This window comes from Castor canadensis, chromosome 8 (assembly GCF_047511655.1).
Source record: "Castor canadensis chromosome 8, mCasCan1.hap1v2, whole genome shotgun sequence".
NCBI lineage: Eukaryota > Metazoa > Chordata > Mammalia > Rodentia > Castoridae > Castor > Castor canadensis.
In genome coordinates, this window is record NC_133393.1 from 138,343,259 (window position 1) to 138,369,756 (window position 26,498).

A 26,498-nucleotide genomic window follows, 5' to 3' on the forward strand; every position below is an offset into this window, starting at 1 on the left:
AAACAAAATCTTCATTAAAAAATTAAACATGTAAGTAAATTTGTAGTGCCATTAAATGTCAGCTCTGTAGCTTTGATTTATTTAGGATTTATATGAAATTACAACAGTGGCTGCATGCCTAATTTAAGATGCATTTCTCTGTAGGAAAGTACTTTCAAGAGTTCATCAGGAACTCAAAGATAAACTTTTGACAAATGCATTTATAAAGGTATTAACGAGAAAATTAAAAGATCATAATGCCAAGAGAAGGTCTTTAAAACAGAAAGGAATGCATCTTTTACAAACCCCTGCACTGTCCCTATATTTATGCTTTGTTGTTATCACACTATCTGATTCATCTATCCATGGACATAGAGAGGTTACCTTTGAATATAAGGCTTTGTACTTATATATGTGACATCGGTACACTTTGTCCTCCAAGCCAATCTCTGTCTTATGTGAACAACAGAGATCAGCAAAAGTCCTTTGCTTTTCACACAGGTTTGCTCCAGAGCCCCCAACTTGCAAAAACAAAGTACTTTGTGTTGCTTGGCTTAAGTGCATTTGTGTTACCCAGTTTTAACACAAATCCAGGCAGTTTTATATATGCAATCTACAAAATTGTGTCTTCTGAAACCATAGAGTAACACAAGCTCCTCGTGTTTACTTTTCCACAAGTACATACTTAGAAAACTTACGATGTCACTTGTGTGAAAAGAAATAGTTTGTGTTGAATTAGTCCTGGTGTGCAGTACAAAATTGCATATACTTTATACGTAGAGTGTTTGGGGGAGACTGTTGTGTATGTGTTCAGCATTAAACCCAGGTTTGCTTTTCTTTTGTTAACGACAGTGGTGAAGGTCAAGAGGATGCAGGGGAACTTGACTTTAGTGGTCTCCTGAAACGTAGGTGAGAACAAAGTGACGGAGTGAGGCACTGCGCCTGGAAATCTTTTAGACATCCACCCAGACAAGTCAAGTTTAATGTGAATGTTTTCCAAGGACTTTTCACTTCTTAAAATGTGTTTTGCTTACGGACTCTAACAGTTGACTAAGAAAGAGAAAAACCACTGCATACTAATCTGCTAAAAGACTATAGTTGATGCTTTTAAATTTGCTTTTTAAATGTGTCATGAGTTTTCACATGTTGTCTTAGTTGGGGATGAGATTTGAAAACTGAGACATAAACAACTAGAATAGACTCTTCTCATGATTGAATAAAGCAAAACCTCTGTTCTCTGCCTTTGATGCTTGATACTTGACTGAAAAATCAATTTTACAGTCTTGAAAGTTTCTGCAAGTAGATCTATCTATTTAAGAGGCAAGTTTTTTTAATATGTAATTTATGACTTAGTGTATTTCTTCAAACTTAAGACACTGCTAATTTGAAGATATATCAGTATTTTATAAATCGCTAAGCAAAGAAAAAATTGTTCCAAGTAGTTTATTATGACACTCTGCTAATCATAACTCCATATTCCAGAGATGTTTAAAATACCCCACAATTAAGAAGCAATAAAACATGGTGGTAAACCGGAAATAAATGTTTAGAATTATCGGCCCACTCACATTCCCTTGACACTGTGTGATCTTAAAATAATTTACAGAATTTTAATTTGGATATTTAGCACACAACCATGTTAGAGGATTTCTACCCATTTACGTGCATATATTATCATATGTTATACTATGGCCACTAGATGTGGTTATACATCAATTTTTTTTTTACTAGATATTTACTGTAGTGAAGGAACAAAATGATTTTTGCTGGGATTGTATTTTAATCTAGCAAATTTGTGAATGCAGAGTAAAACTACAGTTCTAAATGAATAATTTATAATATCAGTTTTCATTTAGCTTTCTGGTTTTTTGATTTTTAGTTTTTTTGTGCTCTACCACTTGAGTCATGTCCCGTCCTTTTTGCTTTCTTTATGTTTGTTTTTTCGATAGGACATTATGCTAACTTTGCCCAGGTTGGCCTTCAACCTCAACCTACCTGCCTCTGCCTCTGGAGAAGCTGGGATTATAGCCGTGAATCACTATACCCAACTCTCACATTCACTTTTTAATTACATTAAGTGCTTTCCATGGTTATTCAAGGGACATTAATACAAATGTGCTTCACAACAAATTATGAAGATGTGACAAATTGGGCTTGTGTTAATTCTCAGTTTAGTTGGTTGGATTTATTCAAGTAAATGAAATGAAAAATTCATCCAAGCACTCAACATTTAGATTGAGAACAGAAATATTAACAGTTGTAATTAGTTAATTACTGATGGATATTAATCAGGAGATCTGGTGATATCTAATATATCTTTCCTCCTTTGGATATCTGAAGTAATCATTAGTTTCAATAATATTTATTAATTTTCCAAATTATGAAGGGCCCCAAAGTAATCAAAACTGTGTTCCAAAAAAGATCTCCCTTCTCTAATCAATTCCAGGTTATTTCAAATAGACATTAGATGAATTAGGGCAAATATTTTGAGCACTAGTCTGTTATAGAATTAGACCTAAATAAATATTTGAAAGTTTTATCCTGCATAAAATTTTTATGAATGCTTTATAGTTCACTAGGATTGTCAAGTTGTAGAAATTTTGATGTAGATGAAAGTACTGTGGACATTGTACAAGTCTACTCCTCATTCTACATGTGAGAAACCAAGACCAGCAGGTGCTGAGTGACTTACCCTACATCCCACAAGAATTAGAGCAGGAAGGGGCCCAAATCCAAGTTTCTCTTTTCTGAGTCACTCATTTCTTGTGACTCCAAATAAGAAATCCTACCTGAGTCTGCCCTGGAAGCTGGTGCTTCTGTTTATAACATGCATTGACTTGTTAGGAAGACAGGGCTTTCCTTCCCCTGCCTTCATTACTCAACCAGGAAAATTCCAAATGCCTTCTCTGTGTAGAGTGTAAAGCCAGGTGATGTGAGGAAAAGCAATCCAGGATCTAGCCCATAGAAATAGAAGAACAGATATTTTGGGGGAAGAAGGAGTGGCAAAAACATGGACTTATTTATTTACTTTTTTCTTTTTTTTTGGAGTATTAGGGTTCAAACTCAGGAACTCAGGGCCTCACACTTACTAGGCAGGTGCTCTACCACTTGAGCCACTCCACCAGCCCCCAAAATAAGGATTTAAATCTTAATTGTACCCTCTACTAATTATGTGACTTTGGCTAAAATATATGTCCTCTCTGAGACTTCCTTTCCACATCTACAAATGTGAAGAATAAAAACAACTTAATAGAGTTATTGGGCAAATTAAGTATAAGAGGCCTGGTCCATAGTATGTAACAAGTTAATATGTACTTCCACTAGGACAATGTTCAGTTTTCCTTAAAAGAGCTCATATTCGTAAAGAGGCATACACATCAATCGACCACAATGTGACAGCCAGTAGATTTTTAACTGTCATGCTCTGATTGAAAAGGAAAAAGAGAGAAAAAAACCCAGACCTGTTCTACCAGTATTTTGCAAAATAAAGGAAATCTAATTATATGATCAAAATAACTAAATGAAAATAATTTGAAAAAAAATAGGCAGCCAATGTGTCTCCAGTTTTCATTTTCTTTACATCCCCTAATTAAGTCTTTGATTCATAATTATATTGTTAACACTGTTTATTCAATGTACTGTACTAATCCACTATTGCAACTTCAGAAGTCATGTGTTTTCTTACTAATTTGTGAATTGCATGTGTTTTCATTGTGGTAATGACACATGGTTACCATTTCTACTTCTTTAAGAGTGTGTGGCAAAATTTTCATCAGAAGAAATATCTTTATGAGCAGTATCTCTGTTCTAAAAAAAAAAAATCTTCCTGTTCTGATCAAAACTAGCTTAACAGCTGATTTCAAATAGACATTAGATGAATCAGGGCAAATCTTTTGCTCACTGTTTTATTATGGGATTAGACCTATATAAATACTTAAAAGTCTTATTCTACATAAAATTTCTACAACTGCTTTATCATTCACTAGGATCACCAAGTTATAGAAATTTTGATGTAGATGAAAGTACTGTGGATATTATACAGGTCTATCCCAAAGATGGAATCAGAAATCTGCATTTTTTTCTTCTCACTGTAATTTAACCATGCAGACAGGGCCACGTACAGCCATCTGGTAAGTAAAGATACATTCTAGATGAGTTAAGGAAATGCTGCAGGTGAGAGCTTTGACCTCACATTTCAGTACAAAATGAATAAATGAATGCTCCCATTTACAATATAGGCTACAATTAAGTGATGGCAAGAAAGAAAGAAAAAAGAAATAGGCAAGAGGTCATTCCCCTTCTGATGTGAAAGTTGATAAAGAATGTAGTAGAGTCTTGGCATTTAAATGAAAAAATGGTGGGGATGATTGGTTTTATGACTCTATCAACAAAACTGATTTATTACTGGGTTCTTTCATATAAATTTTCCCTCCATGGTTCTAGGTCTGTCTCAGTATTGACCTGTGCCTCTTGTTAGCTATTTAAATTATATCTAGTTTGACATCTTTAAATCTTTCCACCAATGTCAGGAGGATACTTAAAATGTGTATGTATGTAATTCTCCTTGATTAGAACACAAATTTAACACAATCTAGATATGGCATAATTTTTAAGTTTGGGGACTACATTTAGCCTGGAATGTGACAAAAACCAAAGCATTAGTACTAGATTGAGGACATATCTCACAGAGAATATATGCATGTGTACATACACACATTTTAATTGCAATTCTCCCAATATTTTAAAAGATGTACTTGAAGCACAGGTTGCTTTCAGTCTGTAGATTTAGTGGCTCTGGCAAACTATTGCCAGCATTCCCATTTCAGAGCAATTTCCTTAAGCTTTTCAGTTTCCCCATGTTATTACAGGTACATTCTTATTTCAATGAGGTGAAAATAATGCTTATGTCTTGAGGCTTCAGAGGCACATTTTCCTAATGGAGTTGTCTAGCCCTTCCTGTCGAGATTAGTGACAGACCACTGACTTCCATTTTCCCAGGACATTGGCCTCAATAACCCCCACCCCACTGGGCAGAAAGACTTAATGATGATGTAAAATGGAAATTAGATATTTAGAAGTTATCCTTGCCTAAACTCTATGCTAACATTATATTTTCCTACCTTCTCCCAAATACTTTATCTGTGATCATAAGCCAATATTTCCCTCTCATAGTCTGTATGAGTATAAAGAAGACACTTGGAAACAGGTATAACTAATGAGACAAAGCAAACAGATGTAGTCATCAGTCCTTAATGTGATAGCATGAATCCATTTTCACACTGATATAGTCCAGAAAATCATATCCAAACCAGCATCAGTCACTGTAAGTGGTCACTGTAACATTTCCAAATTAACCTGATACAAATAGTCAACTAAATTTAAAGAATAGCAGGACTATTTAGCCAATGAAGACAATAAATTTAAGTTACATTTTGCATTTAGACTAAGTTACTTTTCATAAAATGTTTGTTGAGTTTTGGTGCCATGGTGCAGTTTTGAAATAAGGGGAAATAAGTGTGTTTTAAGTCTTACAAGATTTTAGTCATATATGCTCTTTAAATGTTCTATACATTCTTCAGCCAGTGATCAAAATTTGGCACTATAATTTTGAATAATTGCCCTAAAAGATTACTTTGCTCTTGTTCATAGAACCCTAAATCGTTTGCTTTACAGTTTAACATTTACACGTTTATATTTCAACTTCACTCTGCTTCCAAAAAAAAATTCAAGACAGTATGTTAAGCTGAAATGTGAGAGAATTTTTTTTACCCCACTCTTCTTTTCCTCAGCCAGTTTAGAAAAACATCTGGAGTTTGAACCCAGAGCCTCACACTTGCTAGGCAGGCGCTCTCCCTCTTGAGCCACGCCCCCAGCACCAAAATCTTTCTTTCTTAAAAGCATCACTATCCACAAAATATGAAAAGAAAACAAAAAAGTCTTCATGGAAGTTTCAATATTTTTAATATTAAAAATCCCACTATTTACTTATGTGGTAGGAAAAATGCAATTGGCAGAATTAAAAAAGATTTGAAGTGCAGTCTTTGCACAGGCCAAAAGTGTAGAAAGAGATTATTTTTCATTCACAGGCCAATATTAAATCTTTTAGTTCTTAATCCACTTTTCAAAATCTGTACCTTAAGTGAAAACTCTTCTGTTTCCCCCAAATTTCACCTTCAATTAGTCTTTACAAGTTGAAAAAAGGGTGAAATATTTTCAGGATATATCCTATGTCCTGCTCCCCCTAAAACTGTGCTTTCAGCTAGGAAAACGAAAGTGTTCATCTAAGCGCACGTATTTGACCTACTTAGCAGGAGTTCGCCTAAGATTTTAAGCCAAAAGTGGGGATCACACCCGACCTTCCTTTCCTTTAAGAGCCAGGGCAGCTACTAAACTAAGCAATGGTTCTCCCCTGTTAGGGAGGTGAAGCAGCAGGAGGAGGAACCCGAGGTTGATGTGTGGGAGCTGCTGAAGAACGCGAACCCCAATGAGTATGAAAAGATCGCTTTCCAGTACGGGATCACCGACCTGCGCGGGATGCTCAGGCGGCTCAAGCGCATGCGCAGGGTGGAGAAGAAGAGCGCAGGTGAGCGCGCCGGGGGGCCAGCCCAAGGCGCTCAAGGACGTGACCTTGACCTTCACACCACGCTTCATCCTCGCTCACCCTGCTTGGGGTGGGGCTAAATGGGGTACGCAGGGTCACCCTTCTGGTTACCTTTTGCTTCAGGTGGAGCATTTCACTGCCCCTTACATCACTGGCTATGAGGGTAGCAGACAGTGGTTTAGGGTGACCTGGAGATTTACAGTACTTCGTCCGAAGTTGAATAGGGTACTGAATATCTCCCCCACCCATCCCCGCCATTAGGAATTTTCAGTGGAGCAGGGAGAAAATAATCCCAGTGATCCTAATAGTAATCACACTAAAGCAAATACTTTTTTTACAATTTTTATTGGTATATATTAGTTGTACAGAGGGGGTTCATTATGACATTTACATATGTGCTTACAATGTATCTTAGATTCACTGCCCCCCACCATTCTCCTTCAGTCCCCTCGCCCTTCTTAGAACAATGTCAACAGGTTTCATTGTTATATTACTAAAGCGAATTCTTAAAGTGCAGTTTCATTTGAATGCATTCGCAGAAGAGTTAGATCATTTTTAAAGCTTCTTCAACTATTCTTTTCTTAGGGTTCCCTGAAAAACGTGAATTCTCTTTAAAATTTTAAACCATCTTATCGTATATAAGTCAGCATAATTCTAAACTATAAAAGACCTTTTCTTCTCGGAGACTCAGTTATTCTCATGTACACATTACATTGACTGTTTACATTTGGAGCATATGCACACATAAACACACTTTTGCTCTTCTGTCCACCAGCTTTTTCAAGAATTCTCGATCCTGCATATCAGGTTGATAAAGGAGGCAGAGTAAGGTTTGTTGTGGAACTGGCTGACCCAAAGCTGGAGGTGAAATGGTATAAAAACGGTCAAGAAATTCGACCCAGCACCAAGTAAGTGGGCTTTGCACGTGACCAGTGACAAGTAGAGACAAATTTGACCTAGTTTTTGAAAATTAAAGGAAGTGTTAGTTATACATTTATGATGTAAAATCATATGAGGGACAGTAAAAGTTGAAGTCTCTTGTATTTGGAACTCTTAAAATCATAGTGTTATATGAACAATACTTTCCTTTATGTTTAATTCTAAACAGACTGTTCAAGTGATTCCCAAATAAGCTTCTGTGTCACTACAGGTTACATGCCATTATTCCAGAACATGGCCAAATTTCTCCCATTTTTGAAATGTAAAACTTAATTTTTTTGAAGTACATATTTGTTGTGCCAGTTGAGAATCACATCTCATAATTAGATGACTTTTGCTTTTTTTTCAAAATAGCATCTATATTTGATAATGATTGAATATCTTCTATATTCAATTCACTTATTCACAGCACTGCATCTGAATAGAACTGTTTGATGTTGAGAACTAACGAAATGCAGATCTAAGCCTGTGTTTTATTGTTTCTTGGCCCTCTCCCAAAGGAAGGAGACAAACTAATCCCTGGTGTCTGATGGTATCTCTAGCCTATTATGAAACTACTTTACAGAGATCCTCCTCAGCCCAAGAGATTTTCAACTACAATATTTTTTTTAAGTTAACAAGAGCCACGTGTACATTGATAAGAGACTTAATCCTGGAATGCTGTCACGTCTGGAGTGCAATTAGGTGGTTTCCAGTTTCTTAATGTGATCATGCCAACAGAGTGACTTTGTGATGTAATGTTTACACCTAGTGTAAAAATCTGTGAAGATGCCCTGGATTTACCAGAACATAATTTTAATTGGTTAGCTTTACAAGAAAATGTTGAAATACTTTGTTCTTGAAGCCTTCAACTTAAGGAATTCTCAAACCTGTTTTTTCTTGTTTATTATAATATTCTAATGTGTTCCTCTACAATCCAGAACACAGATAATTAAATTTGGTTGTCTTCTACTTTTCTGTTTTCAAATACTCAAAAGCTTTCTTTTTTTATTAGCATATAATTGTTGTATGTGGGGGATACATTGTGACATTTTCATATGTGCTTACAATGTATCTTAAATAGATTCACCCTCTTTGTCCCTGACCCCCGCCCCTCTTCTTAGAACAATTTTAACAGGTTTCATTGTTCTATTTTCATACATCAATACAAAAACATCCATCATATTCACCCTCTGTAATAGATAACTGTGATGTGATCATGCCAGGTCTTACACCTATCTAAGAGACCATTACATTCTACACAAATTACTGCTTATATTAGTAATGAAGGCCATATGATTGCTTCAGTTGCACCATCATTTATTCACCCTATAAAATCTACTGTGTCTAGGCAATGAAGGCAATACATGACAATGAGTAAGATCAAGTCTCTGCCCCTCCGATAAAGTACATGAATTGCCATTTAAAGAACATACAGAGTTAAAAGTGTCTCTGACACACTCAACCAACCCTATTCTCCGATAGTGGGTTAAAATAACTAAATAGCAAATATGTAAAAATTGTTTTGTATTTGCAATAAAAATTTCATATAAAAAAATAAGAATAGCATTTAAATAGCATAAGTCAATACACATGTGTCATAAATATGAAAACTGTTTTTTTGTTTGATGTTAATTAAACTAGATAAAACATGTTACATGAATGTAAGATCAAAATTATATCCCTTACTCTCAAGTATTATCAGAGTATAAGTCAAATTTGCTAGCAGTAAAGAAAAGAATAAAATCAAGTTCTCAGACTCTGTATATCTTTCTCCTGTTTAAAACAGATACATCTTTGAACACAAAGGATGCGAAAGAATCATGTTTATCAATAACTGTTCACTGACAGATGACTCAGAGTACTATGTGACAGCTGGTGATGAGAAGTGTTCTACTGAGCTTTTTGTAAGAGGTAAAATGAAATCTCTCCTTACAACCATCGAGAACCAACGACTCTTCCCAGAGCAGTGATCAAAATGAAAGGCAAGGTGACCTCTTCAGAGCCAGAGTAGACATGGTAGCACCTCTGACAATGTTATGGCTTGACCACTGGATAGGCCTGGCACTAGTGGGGTGCGCTTCTCTCTACTGCATCCTAATTAGGCCTCAGGCTTGTTGAGGATGGAAAAGCTGAGGGGAGACAAAATCTACTGAGTGAAGCTACCTGTGGTTTTGACTCAAGCCAAGCACTATTCTGTAAAATAATTATTCTGGTTATGGTTTCTGAAGCTGTAACTAGATAGCTGACTTTAAATTGGTCAAGCTAACTTTCCTGGATAATCCTTATTTCACATACTTAGCAGATCACAAGTAGGATGCTCTTGAAACCAGCTTCATTAAGAAGACAGCAACAATGGTTGACATTTACTAAGACAGTGTAAGAGCTAAGGGGTCAAATGAAGCCATGTGTCACTCAGACAACTCTAATCTCAATCCTCCCTCTACAACCCAAGTCATAAACCTTTAGTGTTACATAGTCTCCTTATCAGAAACGTCTACCATTTTCTTTGCTGAAGGATGAATATTTGATGCACATTTTATCTACTCTCCAGAAGAATTATTTATTTGATTTGGAGAGTTCTGAGAAGATTGGGAGAACTTACCCAGGTTTGCTTTACTTTGCTAAGATCAGACAGAAAAACATACCTATTTACCACCCTGTGACTCATGAAGGGTATTTTCCCACTGTTGGATTTTCATCTGCGAACCAATCAGGGCTCAGGAAACAGGCTTTGGCTATTTCACGATCTTGATTTCCTCTTTTCTCATACTAGAACCTCCAGTTATGGTGACCAAACAGCTGGAAGATCTGAATGCTTACTGTGGGGAGAGAGTGGAACTGGAATGTGAAGTGTCTGAAGATGATGCCAATGTAAAATGGTAAGTAGCTTTCCTGATGTCCATCCATTTTTAATAGACAAAAAAATGTGCCTTCATAGTTGATAGAACAAGAAATACAAATGGCTTTTAAACATAAAAATAATCTCAGCATTACTCATGTTAATAGAGATGATAACTAAAGCTATACTAAGATCTTGGAGTTCTTTTCCTCGAGACTGAAAAAATAAATCCAGAAATCTATATGGGTAAGCGCGCTTACCCATAGAGAGGTAGGCACTTACTAATAAGTGGATCACTCAAGTTACCAAGTCTATTTAAATCCAAAGACTGTGGATCCCCTTCATCTGTCTGTCTACTAGGCTTCTTTTCACTATGTCCTCTATGGCTTCTCTTCACTATGTAATTTAAATGGAAAGCATATTTATATCTTTCTCATTTAAATCCTTATTACTTTATTGTTATAAACACCTCATAAAAATATTTTAGACTGAGAATCACTAATTGTTTTTTTAAAAATTAAAAAGAGCTGGAGCTGGGGGTATAGTTCAGTGGAAGAGTACACACTTAGCACATATGAAGTACTGGTTTCAACCCCCAGTACCAAAACATTTAAAAAATAAAAGTTTTTTTTGGGCGGGGGAGGGCAGTGGGGAGCATTTTCTTATATGTTCCCTGTGAGTAACCTCAAAATTAAAAACTGAAGATTCAAAATCTTAAAATGAAATGTTATGTCAAGAAGTATAGTAAAATACACACTGAGAATCTGTAGTAATATGTACAGAATAGATTGTTCATACTAATCTAGAATCACAACTAACTTTAAAATGTGTCAAGAACTCAGAAAGGGTAACATCCACTCTTAACATCTTCATCTCAGTGGCTTTGAATGAGAAGCGATGATTCACATTCTTTCACCATAATATTATAGACAATACTTGTTACAATATGAATCCATTGATAGATGCATTGATTCATATATATATATATATTTTTTTTTTTTTTTGGCAGAACTCAGGGGCTAGGCAGGTGCACTACTGCTGGAGCCACTCTGCCAGCCCCTGACTCACACATTCTTTAATTCAACAAATTGTTCTTGTGTGTCTGGGATCATTCCAGAAACTCTGCAAGGTACTAGGATAAAGCATTAAATAGGACCAGCAATGTTTAGTTCCTGAAGGTTCTTTTATCAAACTTTTATAATCTGTATCAACTCAGGTTTAAGAATGGTGAAGAGATCGTCCCTGGTCCAAAATCAAGATACAGAATTAAAGTTGATGGCAAAAAACATATTTTGATCATAGAAGGAGCAACGAAGGCCGACAGCGCAGAATATTCAGTGATGACCACTGGAGGACAATCGTCTGCTAAACTTAGCGTTGACCGTAAGTAAGGTTTCTATAGACGTCTTCTAAATCAGCTTACAAATGCGTTTGTTAATCCAGATTTACGAAGGTTTCACTCTCTTTGACTTCTACTTGTAGCATTTTTAATATGTAAGGTTACATATTAAATTACATATGCCATTCTAGCTGAGTGTCTGATCACTCAAGGTCTCTGAGAAAGGAATCTACTACTTACTCAATTAATAGTAGAGAGGGAATAAAGAATCACCACCAGAAGAGTTATCCAAGACCATAAAAATAGGTGGTAAATACTTAGATGTGGTATTAAATCCTGACAGTGTTTGCAATTTATTCATTAAATAAACATTCAACACTCATCATGAAACATGCCATTGCATTTAACATGAGAAGAGTTACTCAGACTGAAGCGGTGCAATTGAGGACGCTCCACTAATGAGTAAAAATGTATTTGCTAATAGGCTTCAGAGGCAAAGACAATGGATGAGCTTGCTCAGTGTTCTCCAATAGCATTCATTTCTCAATGACAGAATCTGTTCAAGTTTGCTGTGAGAATTAAAATAGAAAAATATTGAGAGGGTTGGAGTACATGCACAGCAGACATCTTGTTTCCTACTTCTTTGCCAGTTCAGTTACAGCTCATAAGACCACTCATCATGGAGTTTGAAGTCATCTCACTAGACTCCAGGTGCTTCATGGAATTTGGCCATTTTAGTTTACTATCAAAAAATTTCTCAAACATACACATATTCTTACCTGATGTTTGTATTCATTAAAAGAAATTACATCAGTTCAATACAGGCATATCTAAAAAATCACTATGCTGTGCAAAATCCTGCAATCAAAGCCACAGGGCTTATTGAAAAATGGGATTATGGCATAACACTCAAAGAACTTTTAATGTGATACATTAAAAATGAAGAGAAGAATCTCATTAAAAAAAATGCCATGGCATTACCCCTGGTAAATGGTTAACAAAGATGGCAATAAATATGGCATTTTACCTTGAAAAAGGCCTGAAATTTGCTTGTAGAAGTGGTGCTGGAAGGGTTGTAGCTTGTGAGCTAGCCTGTCGTAGGAGGATTATTTGAAAGCAGACATTTAGTTGCAACCTCAGATGTGAGCAAGTGGCTTATTTCTCATGGGTGAGCTGAGGTCACCGGTAGACGTTCAAGGTTTGCACATGTGCAATTTGTGCATTCCTGTCTGGCTCAGTTCGTCTGGGTACAGCTTTCTGCATTCACTCAGCTCTTCTCAGGAATGAAATCATGTGTAATCAAATGTGAAATGCACGTTACATGCTAATTTCCTGTAATATATCAATTGCATTGGAACAAATTCTCGTCTTCAAAACAAGCATTGTAATAGAACTGACGATGCATTGTGAAATGTCACCATGTTGGCCTGCCTAAAGTGTGGGTTTGCCCTTTATGGTGCTTTTTATCTCTATAGTGAAACCTCTGAAGATTATGACACCTCTGACTGACCAGACTGTAAAACTTGGAAAAGAAATATGCTTGAAGTGTGAAATCTCTGAAAACATATCAGGAAAATGGACTAAAAATGGCCTCCCTGTTCAGGAGAGTGACCGTCTAAAGGTTGTCCACAAAGGAAGGTAAGCAAAGTGATCGTCAAGTGAAGGTTGGTCCCCATGTCCATTCTCTCCACTTCCTAAGTTGCATATTCATGCAACTTTTGTTTGGAGAGTAGCCACTGGAGATGACTATTAGTAATTCTTTGCTTCCAAGTAGTAAAAACGTGATTTCTGTGTTGTATATCATGTCCTACTGTGACATCTGGTTTTGTTCCATATAAACCGAGATTAGAGAAATGATATTGAATTGTAGTTGAAGCCCTGATCAAATGTGTCAACTGTCCCTAACCAATGTTAAGTAAGAGTCACCCAAGACTATTGATTTTGACTGAGTTTTTGCAGTAGGCCCAATAGACCAAACCAACATGGAGTCACTCAGGCTGCAGTTCCTCATCACGATGCCCAAACTAAGATGTTTATCTGACAACAACGTTAAACAGAAGTCAGAGAAAGGCTGGGAGCCACTGGTTCATGCCTGTAATCCTAGCTACTCAAGAGGCAGAGATCAGGATCACAGTTTGAAGCCAGCCCAGGCAAATAGTTTGTGAGACCCTATCTTGAAAAAACCCATCACAAAAAAGGGCTGATGGAGTGGCTCAAGGTATAGGCCCTGAGTTCAAACCCCAGTACCACAAAACAAAGAAAGAAGAAAGAAAGAAAGAATAGCCAAATCCCCCATACAGGGGGCCAGTGTTAACATGATAAAGAAGTGTCCTCTGCTGTAAACTGTACAAGGAAAGAAACTTTAAAATAATCTTTTTGTTCTGTGTTCCTCATTTCCTCAGTTCTTTCCTATCTATAGATAGAATGTGCAGTTTCCCAATTCCAGAATTGAAGCCAATTAAGTTCTTTTTTTTTTTTTTGGCAGCATGGGGTTTGAACTCAGGGCCTCACACTTGCTAGGCAGGTGCTCTTACCACTTGAGCCACTCCACCAGCCCTTTTATGTGTTGGGTATTCTTGAGATAAGGTCTCATGAACTATTTGTCTGAGGCTGGCTTTGAACTATGATCCTCATTGTCTTTGCCTCCTAAGTAGACAGGATTACAGGCGTGAGCCACCAGTGTCCAGCCAATTAAGCTTCTTTTTGTCTGTTTTTCTTTTTCTTTTTTCTTTTTGGAGGCACTGGGGATTAAACTCAGTTTCTCACACTTGCTTGGCGATCTACCACTTGAGCCACTCTGCTAGCCCCAAGATCTTTAAACCAAATTTGTCATCATTTGTCTTTTGACACTTAATCGGTGTCATGGCCTTCCCAAAGATCCAAGGCAAGGGTTTTAACCTTGAACCCAAGGATGCTTATGAGATCATGAGTGAACTTCTAGGAACTCCATAAATCCTCTGAAACTGTGAGACAATTCTGTGCACATACAAAAATGTATACTTCCATAATCCATAGTATTTCCTTCAAACATTTCTTTTCTTGTATAGTGCTGTGGATTGAACCTGTGGCCTGATACATGCTCTACCACTGAGCTAGTCTCCTAACCCCAAAATACATACTTTCTACAGAGAGAGATCTTCACTGTCCATCCAATACTCACTCATGCAATTTGCATAAACCCAATAAACTTAAGAAAGTTTACTCTTTTAGCATGTAAAGCCAACTTAAATCTTCAAGTGTAGCATTAAGATGCTGTGCTTTAGTCTTTTTAAAGTTATAGGATGGAAAAATAATAATAGATTCTCACATACATAAAAAACTAATTGTGTTTGTAGATGTACTTCCACCTACTCCAAAATAGAGATCTAATTTGAATGAATAAAAAGCATAATTAAACCTTCTCTCTCTTTCTCTGTCCCTCTCCATCTCTTTCTCTCTCTCTCTCTCTCTTCCCCCCGCCCCACCTCCTCTCTTTCTCTCCTGCACAAAGCAAGTTAATCAGATAAAAGACAGGTGTCTCTTCGGTTTGGGTCATATATAGTCTAAATCTTCTCGGAGTCTTAGAAATATGTTTTTCTTGGTTTCTTAGAATCCACAAGTTAGTCATAGCCAACGCTCTCATTGAAGATGAAGGTGATTATGTATTTACACCAGATGCCTACAATGTTACTTTGCCTGCCAAAGTTCATGTTATTGGTGAGTAGAGAAAGGAAATTATTGCATAGCTGTATTGTTTGTTTTTGCTTGCCTTGGAATTGTAATTCAAAACTATGCAATATTTAAAGAAAAATACATCAATTGATATTAATCACTAATCGTAAGTAGTTGATTCATAAATCTTATGAAATACTTTTGGAGGTTGCCAGGCACCAATTACCTTGCTCCCTCTTATATTCTTTTTAACCAGGTAAAAATTTGGTTATTACCACGGTTTAGCACTAGCCAATCACTATGTGAAATATTCCCATGGAAATGTCTATCTGATAACAAAAGCTATGCTTAATATTCCAGACCCTCCTAAGATCATCCTGGATGGTCTTGATGCTGACAATACAGTGACAGTGATTGCAGGAAACAAGCTTCGCCTTGAGATCCCTGTCACTGGGGAGCCACCTCCCAAAGCCATTTGGAGCCGAGCAGATAAGGTTTGTTGCATACACACACACATACACAGCCTATCGCATCCCTTGCACTGTCAAAGGGACAGTGCAAATAAATGACAAGAGTACAGTGCAGATGTACTTCCTTTGAGAAAGAACAATGGCTGATCTTTAGGCAAATCTGATAATCATTTATTCACTTTTCATATTTCTAACTACCTACTACATAGTCAAGCATGTTTTTGTATGTAATGAGCAAGATCCTACCTTTCACTCTATGGATGTCACAGGAGTGGATAGAAGGGAAATAGACAATGAATTTAATAATTCATTAATTATTAAATTTTTAAATAAGTAAATAAAAGAACAGAGTCACTTTGGATGGCAGTAAGTGCTACCAAGATAATAGAAGAGAGTGTTGCACAGTCAGGGGCGGCCTCTGTGAATGACAACCAGGAGCCCCTTTTGTGAAGACCAAAGGGAAGAGATTTCCACGTGGAGGTCAGGCAAGTACAAAGGCTAAGGACAGAGAATGAGCTTGAGATGTTGGAGAAAGAGAAAGAAAACCAGTGTGGCTGGCACAGAGTAAGTGAGGAGGAGAAAAGTAAATAAGGCTGGAATGGTAGACTATTGCCAGCTCAAGTGTAGTCCTCTGGCTTCTTGCAAAACAAAGAATAGAAAAGAGTTTTACACCTAAAAAGATTTATATACTCACCTGACAAAACATGTGGACAATGTTTTTTCACCAGATAGTGAAAGGTGATGACTCTGAAATATGATAAACAAATGAGGTGAGTCCTACACTGCCCCAGCTTACTTCCTTAAGAGAGTTTCCAGAGGGCTGGGGGCGGGGCGAGGGGGAGGGATCTCAGTGGTAGAGCTCCTGCCTAGAAGGCCCTAGGTTCGATCCCAGATCCCCAGCACTACAAAGAGAGAGGGGAGGAGGGAGGGTGGAAGAAGGGAAGAAGAGAGAGAGATGAAGAAGAGAATCCAGACAGAGCTCTAAGTTTAGAATCCTTGTACAAGGAGGTCAAGCAGGTAGAGTTTACCAGTCACACACTAAAGTAAAAAGCTGTACAAAGACAGCCTGGGGCTCTGCAGAGAATCCTTCCAAAAGTTCAGCAGAGGTAAGTGCACATTTATGAGGAAACTACCCAAGACTGGGGAAAGAACCATCTGAAAGAATTAAAAAGAAGGTGACTGGTACTCATTCACAGTCAGAAATACTACTTGCCCCAATCTCCAGCCAGACCTGACCACATTATAATTCACAGTGCAGTGAGAAGAGTAATCAAGAAGGCCTTGCCTCAGTTGTGGGGGTAATTACTCTAGGCTGGACACTGCTCAGGGTACCTGATAATCATAAAAGCAAGCCCTAAAAAGGTCAATTTGCAAGTAATGTAATTGCATTCCAAAGCAAAGCTTAATTTTTAGAGTATAAAAATATGAAGCATTCAATGAGGTAAATTTTGCAATATTTACCATTCAATGAATATTATAGCAGAGAAATCAGTAGGGAAACATAACGTAAAATAAGAGGAAAAGTTGACTAAAACCAACACAGATCATATGCATGTATAAGACTGAGTAGTCAAGAACATGAAAATGGTTATTGTAACCAAATTCCATATGTTCGAGAAGTTATATGGAGAAATATTAAGAACTGTCACTTGAAGGTAGATTGTGAAAAATTAAAGATGTATACTATCAACCCTAAAGAAGCCACTATAATTACACTTGTAGTTAGTAAACCAACAAAGAAAATAAAATGGAATTATAAAAATATTTATTAAGCCAAAAGAGACAGAAAAAGGGCACAAAGAACCAATGCAATGATTTGAAAACAGATAGCAAAATGATAGAACATAAAGCAAAATAGATAAATCAGAAGTTTTAAAATTCTTCTCAATAGTAGATAGAACAAGAAGACAGAGAAGGTGAGGGTATTGAAGACTTAAATAACACTATCAGCCATCTTGAATTGATTGACGTTTATAGGACACTTCACCACACAAGTCAGAATGGGCATTGTTTTTGAGTGTACATGGAACATTTACCAAGCTATGTCATATTCTGGGTCATAATAACTCTCAATATATGTAAAAGGACTAAAGTCATATAAGACATGTCTTCTGACCACAATGAAATTAACTAAAAATCAATAATAGAAAGATATTTGGGACATTCTCAATTATATGAAAACTAAAAAGTATATTTCTAAGTAACTCATGGGTCAAAAGAGATATCAAAGGTAAAGTATAAAATGTCTGAATACATCACATATCAGATTTTTGGAATGTCACTAAATTAGTACTGAATTGCTTTATCAAGAAAAGCATGGAATTTGTCGTTAAAAAACATTGCCAAAGAAAACTCCAGCTTTGAATGGCCTTACTGGAGAATCTAGCAAACATTAAAGCACAAAAATCATACCAATGTACACAGCTCTTGCAGAGAAGTGGAGTGGAGGGAATAGGAATGTTATCTAACTCATTTTTAAAGCCAGTATTAACCTTATCATAAAGCTAGGGAAAGACATTACAAGAAGAAAAAAAGGACACACCAGTATCATTCATGAACATAAATGAAAAAGTTCTAAACAAAATTTAGCAAATCAAGCCCTGCAAAATGTAAAAAGAATAATGTGTTTATCCCATAAAGGCATGATATTAACAAAGTAGGAAAAATATACAATCATCTTAATAAACACAGCAAAAACATTTAACAAAATCCATATGCATGCTAATTAAAAATCTCTCAACAAACTAGGAAATAAAAGGAACTTCCTCAACATGATAAGAGATATCCATGAAAATCCCACTTAAGAAAGGAAGACTGACCGCTTTTCCCCTGAGATCAGGAGCAGGAGAGAGCTGGCCACTCTCAACTACCTCTCATCAACATTGTACTCGAGCTTCTTGCCAGGGCAATCAGACAAGAAAAATAAATGAAATACATCCGTGTTGAAAAGGTAGAAGTAAAACTGCCTTTTTTGCACATTGCGTAATTCTTAATGTAGAAACTCCAGTTCAATTGACAAAAAAAAAAAAATCTACTAGAACAAATGGTCATGGTAATTGCTTATGATAGCCAGAAGCTGAAAACAACTCAAATGCCTATTGACAAGTGAACGTCTAACAAATTGGAGTATATTCTGCAATAGAAAGGAATGGGGTACCCACCTTGCAAGAACATGAATGTATCTCAAAATAATTACACTGAGTGAAAGAAGACAGACAAAAAATATTTTTAAGAAGTCATTTTTTAAAAACACATTAAAAATTGATAGTACTAAATACTGACAAGGTATCTCTCACCATTTGTGAGAATGCAAAATCATACATCTACTTTGTGTCATTTGCACTAAAGCAGTTTGGTAATTTTTTAAATACAGTTGAACATGAACCTATTACACAACTCTATGATGCTATTCTTAGTTACTTACTCAAGAAAAGAGAAGGCATACCTCTAGGCAAAAACCTATATACCCATATTTACAGAAGATTGGTTCATAATTGTTAAAACCTGGAAAGATCCCAAAAGTCTAAATGTACAAACACAGTTCTAATGGTATAAGCCAACTTCACAGAGAATTACAGTGGAGTACTTCTCAGCAATAAAAAGAATGTGCTAGGAATAGATGCAGCATTATGGGTGAATCTTAAAAACATCCTACAACGTGGTGCCAGATTTGAGATGCTGCATTCTATTTGTTTCCACTTAAATGATACTTAAGCGGGGAAGCTCTAGGCCAGATATTACAGCAGTGGTTGCCAGGAGCCAGGGTGTGAGAAGTGGGTTGATTCCTTGGAGTATGGAGACTCCATTGGGAGGTGTCATCAATTCATCAAAATAATTGTATCAATTTGTTCAAATTCTTTCCTATAAAGTATGGATTTTACTCTATAGCACAACGAACAAAACAGTATAGAAAACTGAAGAGGAAAATGTAACACCACCCTAGATAGATATTTTTCTTTTCACATGAAAAAAACAGAACATACTTTTATAATTTTAAGTTAAAATTTGGCTAGTATGAGTGAAATCTGTTCTATGATAAAATAGGAGAAATATAAAAATTATCTCAGGAGTTTTTACTGTTGTCACAATCTGTTTTATTGAAGACTTAGGAGTCCTAATCCACGTACAAAACAGTACAGAGCTAACTTAATAGTTACTGGCAGATTACCCAGTTTCTAAACTACCTGGACATCCAGTTTTTCCTGAGAATCAGAAAAAGTATAATGCCACTTTAAATTCCAGGTTTAAGAAAGAAGAAAAATACTTAAGAAAAAGAAAAAAGTACCAGAAACCATAGTAGGTGGCTCAGTTTCTCTCTGTATGTTGTAATCAGACCCTTGTTCTTCCGTGTCCTAACTGGAAATGGAAAGTCAGTATTCAGCAACCCGAGTGGGAGATGACCTCGCGATCTTCTTTAGCCTTTTTCAAGACATCTATAGAAATGGACAAATCACTATTTCATTTTCAATATGAGTGAGAATTTCTAATTTCATAGCGACTCCTGTCCTAAAAGGACACCTCCACTCTAGTATTTTTGTCATCCATCTTTCCCTTGGGACAGTCGGTGATCACCGGGCATTGGAATTCAGTCCCAGCTCCACTGCTTCTTGGCTGGGTGAGCTGAGCTTGTTGAGCCTCGGTTTTCTTATATGGAGATGGGACAGCAAGGTCTCTGTCATTGGAGTTGGATGAAATTTAAGTGACAGAACATATTTTAGGCCTTGGTGCTGTGTCCAGCACAGGTCCCACGACACTGCAAGGTGGCCCTGGTGGACAATCTGTCACATCTTGTATCTTCCCTGTCAGGCTATTATGGAAGGCAGTGGCAGGATAAGGACAGAATCTTACCCCGACAGCAGCACTCTGGTCATCGATGTGGCTGAACGAGACGACTCTGGTGTTTACCACATCAACCTGAAAAATGAGGCTGGAGAGGCGCATGCCAGCATCAAGATTAAAGTCGTGGGTGAGTCCTCAGGGTGAACGGGCTTCTAGAGCACTGCTCGTCGATGTGTCTCCATCCAGAGGACGCCGCCAGCTGTTGGTGTCACAGAAACACAATATAACTGTAGTCTGTAAACCACCATTTCTCTGCCTGCCACTTTTCTTCCTTTTCCTTTCTTTTCTTTCCCTTTCCTTTTCTTTGTTTCTCATTGTGCTGAGTTTGAACTCAGAGTTTGGCACACTACCACTTGAGACTGTTTTTCAGATAGCATCTTACTGCCTACACCTCCGCCCGGGGCCAGTCATGGACCTGCGCTTTCCGCATAGCTCGGATTATAGATGTGTTCCACCACACTTTGTTTATTTGTTGAGATTAGGTTTTGTTAACTTCTCGCCTAGGCTGGCCTTGAACCATGATCTTCCCAATCTCTGCTTCCCGAATAGCTAGAATTACAGTTGGAAGCCACCATGCTTGGCCTTTCTTCAGTTTTCTTGCTTGGAAGACTTCTCATTGAAGGAATGAGTAACTAAGGTCTTATGATCTCCTTCTTGCTTTAGTTCTCCTCTAAGAGACATATTTCAGGGGCTGGAGGCACGGCTCAAGTGACAGAACACCTGCCTAGCAAGCATGAGGCTCTGAGTTCAAATCCCAGTACTAGCAGAGAGAGAGAGAGAGAGATTTTAGCAGGAACCAGTGGGAGGGGGGAAAGGTATAAGGAGAGGGTGAAGGGGAGGTGAATATGATCTAAGTACTTCACACACGTATGAAAACAGAATAATGAAGCCTGTTAATTGTTTAAAAGAGGGAAGGGGAAAAGAAAGAATAGAATGGTGAATTTGATTAAAGTACATTATATGCAAGTATGGAAATATCACAATGAAACCCCTTTGTATAATATATGCTAATAATTGAGAAATGTATATATATATCAAAATGACCAAAAATTAGTTACTCTTCCAGGCACTCGCAAGACATAGTGAGTTGCCGTTTCTGGCTTGAATTTCTACCGGTCAGCATCACGAATCTTCCACCTGATTACGATGATTAGTCCTTGATTTAGTTTGCCAGAAGTTCATTTTGTTGCTAAAGAAACCATGTCCAACAGTTAGGCAATAATTTCTTAGTTTCCATTTTCAAAGTAAAGAACAAGAGTCTTGAGTTTAAGTGGAGCTTATTCTGTAATGTTGGGACATGATTTTAAGGGATTTGAGGATTTTGTTTTGTTTTGTTTTGTTTTGGTACTGGGCTTTCCACTTCTCTTCCAACTTGAGCCACACATTTACTCTGGTTATTTTGAATATAAGGTCTTGCTTTTTTGCCTGGCTGTCCTGGACTGCAGAGCCTCCTCTTCATACTTCCTGACATCACTGGAATGACAGGAGTACACCACCACACCCAGCTGCTTTCCACTGAGTCTTGCAAACTTTTTTGCCTTGAATATACCTTGGGATGGCAGGTGCATGCCACCATACTCAGTTTTTTGTTTTTTTGGGTTTTTTTCTGTTGAGATGGTGTCTCGTACTTTATTTTCCTGGGCTAACCTTGAGTCAGGATCCTCCCCATCTCAGCCTCCCAAGAAACCAGGATTACAGGCATGAGCCACTGATGCATGGTTATTTTATCTGTTTTTACTTTTATTCCCTTATCCTGTATATTGAGTGTGACTTTTTTGTGCAAACTAATTACTAGGTGCATTTCAGGAAATCTGGGAAAGTACTCAGAAATGACAGTTTCTGTGATTATCACCAAAACCCACTTTTTCCTGTTGACATCTTTGTTTGCATCCTCTTCTTTATTGTACTTTTCCCTGTACTTTTTGTGCTACAGACATCCCTGACCCTCCAGTAGCACCCAGTGTGACAGAGGTGGGAGATGACTGGTGCGTTATGAACTGGGAGCCTCCGGTCTACGATGGAGGGTCTCCGATCTTAGGTAATTGCATATTAATCAATCCATGTTGCTAGGTCACTTTCATTCATGCATTTTAAAAACTACATTTAGAAGAAAACCTATTTAACTGTGACTTTAAATATCCATTCGTATATACTTTAGGATGCTTTACAATTACTTGATAATTAAGTCTGATGAATATTATCTGATTGCCTATTCTCTTTTTTTGTTTGGTATTTACCAGTTAGCTAATATTGAAACAACTATCTAGTCAGTAAGTATCAAGTACCATAGGATGATATAACAAAGAAATTTCCTTTAGCATTAAATGCTTAGAGGAAGTCACTTCCCCTCTGGTGTAAGAATTTTTTTTTCTCCTCGCTGGTAATTAGACTCACAAGATAGATCATTTTCTCTTCTTGTTTTCATTACTGGCCTCAGAGTCAAAGTATATAGGCTCTGACTATATAGCTCAACCATAGTGGCTGGCTTCTTATGACCTATGTGTCTGTGATGGATTTTTCTTCTTTTTTCTAGAGCGATTTTAATTTTTCTCTAGTCCTCTTATTTTATTTTTACCTCTATCTTATGATGTTAATATTTGCATTCTCTACAGTCTCCTTATAATAATTGCTGGATTAGGCAGGTTAGAATATAAACACATGAACTATTTTAAGACTATCTCACTTAGTGTGTAGGGAATATGCAAAATCTGAAGAACTTCTAATATCTGACAAAGTTTAATTTTGGAGATAAAGGAAGAAAACCTCAGTTTCCATTTTGTGAACCTGCAGGATACTTTATTGAGAGGAAAAAGAAACAGAGCTCTAGGTGGATGAGGCTGAATTTTGATCTGTGCAAAGAAACAACCTTTGAGCCCAAGAAGATGATTGAAGGCGTGGCCTACGAGGTCCGCATCTTTGCGGTTAATGCCATCGGCATCTCCAAGCCCAGTATGCCCTCCAAGCCCTTCGTCCCTTTGGGTAAGTCTAAAGAGATATGACTTTGTCATGGGCTTGTTGTTCTAGATTACTACTGCTTTCCTTCTGACTTGTAGCCAGAGCAGTCCTGGAGGCCTCCTAGTGTGGCATGTGGGCAGGAGGTTGGACGTGGTTAGGGACAACTTTCTGTCTAAGAAATTAAAAACAACTGTGGTAGAATTGAATATGGTCATAATGCTGGCCCTGGAATTCAATTCCAGAATTCCAATGACGGCTGTGGGTAGCGCCAGTGCCCACTGCAAACTTGACCATGGTCCATTTGCCTTTCCCAAGGTATAATAGACCCAGGCATAAACACGACAGAGTAACTAAAACCAAGTTTGATGAGTTCAACAAACTACACCTGGAAACTAGTCTCTTTGCTTTACCATTGCACCTTAAATATTCACTAAGCCAAAAAAAAAAAATCAGATCAGTGAAAGCAAAGAAACAAGATGCCTCCTCTAGTTAATGGTATTGAAGTACTTTTTCAATAGAAAAGAAATTTAATATAAGAGTCTATACTTTAAAATTAGAGGATTATGGGAAATTTACTCTAGATCATTAGATCCCAGACTTGGACTTCTCCAACTCTCTCACACCAGCCTCCCAAATTGGAGAAAAAGTGTGGCAGTGTTTTCAAATTCTCCTGTCGAGCAGCCATGCTCAAAGATTTTTAAATTTTATTACGATATGGGGCTTCTTTGTCTATTTTTACTTATGTCCCAGATCATTTTATCACAGGTCCCATGCCATAAGTCTGTAATTAAGTTTCTTCTTTTGCTGTCTCTCTTATCTCTTAAGCTGTAACCAGCCCTCCCACTCTCCTGGCTGTTGACTCAGTTACTGACACATCTGTGACAATGAGGTGGAGGCCCCCAGACCAGATTGGTGCAGCAGGTTTAGACGGCTATGTGCTAGAATATTGCTTTGAAGGAAGTAAGTACAACTAGAACTTACAATGAATACCGCCATCCCTAGGTGAGATATACCCCACTTTCTTGTGTCTCTCTTAGGAACGCATTTCTTTTCTACCGAAAATGAGATCAAGCCCATGTCATCCTTCTGTCATGCATAAAAATGTAGCCTTTCTTTAGTACTTGATGCTAAGAGATTGAGATCTCAAAGATATCCTAGCTGGGACATAAGATTGGGCAACACAATTGGACTATGATGTAGGAGGAGGAGCTTCTGACAAAGCTTTAGGGACTTCCATTTCTGTAGCTGGTCCAACTGCATTGTACCATGGCACACTGAAAATCTAGTTAGGATGAAGCACATTGGAGATTTTAACACCTGTATGGAGCAGAAGCATACCATGAGAAGAGCCATCCATTTGGGGTAATAAGGAAAAACTCCATATTTGGTTATCTGGTTATCATTTCCCGCCTTCTTAAGGGAGGAAAAAAAAAAGGAAGAATTACAAGCATCTCTTGAAGGAACTGGCATCAAATCCCAGAGAGTCTAAGAAACTCAATGAAGCAGTAAGTTACTTTAGGGCTTGGGCATATGAAAATTTAATCACTTAAATTTAGGAGGGTAAAAGCAACAAGACCAAAAAAACCCAAAAAATCACGGATATATAAATATATATATATATGGAAAAAGAGAAAATGTGGGGCAGAGTACCTGAAAACCAAAATGATGTGACATGCACCAAAAGCCTGTTTCCGACTTGCCATAACTAGAAGGCGATGACATTTGAAAATGGGTGAATTATGGGCTGGGAACTAAGTCCAGCAGTAGAGCACTGCCTAGCATTCGCAAAGCCCTGGGTTCTATCCCCAGCAGCGATGGAAGGAAGGAAGGAAGGAAGGGAAGGAGGGAGGGAGAGATGAATCAAACTGCCCCAGTTTTGAACTTAGGCTCCACTCTGATGATAAGTAAGCAATTCCCCAGAGAACCTTGTTCATATCCACAAAAAGGAACTTCAAGACTTAACCTCTAAAATAACTCTTTGGAGCCCAAACTTGAACTTGAGTGCTGTAAGTGAAGGAAAAAGGCAGCTGAGCACATTCGGGGAGTCAGCAATGTGAACACAAATGCCCCTTCCCTGGAGGAAGCCACTGTCGCAAAAAAAAAAAAAAAACTTCTTATGGAAGAGAAACCTGCTGAAAAAGAAGTCCCAGACCCCTGGATTGGAAGACCATTGGCAAAAATGATCATTGCTGGTCAGGAGGGAAGAAGGGGAGCAGGGATAAAAAATCCTGGCACCCTCAATTCCTTTCACACTTACCTCACTCAAGAGTTGTATACTGGACTTTTTCAGGGCTTTGGAAGCCTCTGATCCAAACCAATGGATATGTTAAAAGCAAAGTTCCAGGGCTACTGCAGCAAAGGATGTGGGTATTGTAACTATTCCAACAAAAGAATTCTTGAGCATTTCAGATTATGGTTTGTCCCTATTTCATTTGTCCCGTTATTTAAAAAAAAAAAAGTCATCAACGTTCCTCTCTGTTTTTTTATATAGCCCGGCCAGCAAAATTTCTTAATCTTGTATGTGGTGTGACTGCTGAACACCAACTTTTTGTGTATGTATGAAACAGAGCAAATTCTTTACTCTTTTCTTTCTGATAGGTTTAAAAAGTAAGAAGATACAGCAAAATGATAGATGGCTGTCATTTTGATGTTACCCACCTTAGATAAAATACAACGAAATGTATTTTACATAATTTCGTGTGTGATCTGTGTAGATATATATGTATATTCAGTTATACATATATATATATGTACACAGTCATGATTATGTATATATTTTGCCACATAACGTTTTGGAGTTAGCTTTCTCCTGAAGTTCTTGCATAACTTGTAAATCTTTCTTCTCACAGTTTCTTCTTCTTTGGCTGCTTCATTCTTCATTCTCTTTTAATGGCTGTTGTCCTT

At 37.4% G+C, this 26,498-nt stretch overlaps 1 protein-coding gene across 10 annotated transcripts in view; it reads left to right on the forward strand.

The window, feature by feature from the left end:
• Mybpc1 (myosin binding protein C1) overlaps nt 1–26,498 on the forward strand; it is an 80,587-nt gene that overhangs the window by 33,214 nt on the left and 20,875 nt on the right. For 7 of the 10 annotated variants that reach the window (XM_074084226.1, XM_074084233.1, XM_074084227.1 and 4 more), the window contains exons 10-22: nt 832–888; nt 6,396–6,562; nt 7,356–7,488; nt 9,288–9,412; nt 10,275–10,380; nt 11,557–11,723; nt 13,155–13,317; nt 15,269–15,375; nt 15,691–15,824; nt 20,607–20,766; nt 22,573–22,677; nt 23,430–23,618; nt 24,420–24,554. In XM_074084226.1, coding sequence (XP_073940327.1) covers nt 832–888; nt 6,396–6,562; nt 7,356–7,488; nt 9,288–9,412; nt 10,275–10,380; nt 11,557–11,723; nt 13,155–13,317; nt 15,269–15,375; nt 15,691–15,824; nt 20,607–20,766; nt 22,573–22,677; nt 23,430–23,618; nt 24,420–24,554 — 1,748 coding nt within the window. The remainder of the gene's footprint in view (nt 1–831; nt 889–6,395; nt 6,563–7,355; nt 7,489–9,287; nt 9,413–10,274; nt 10,381–11,556; nt 11,724–13,154; nt 13,318–15,268; nt 15,376–15,690; nt 15,825–20,606; nt 20,767–22,572; nt 22,678–23,429; nt 23,619–24,419; nt 24,555–26,498) is intronic. The other 3 variants (XM_074084231.1, XM_074084234.1, XM_074084235.1) reach the window with 1 other exon arrangement.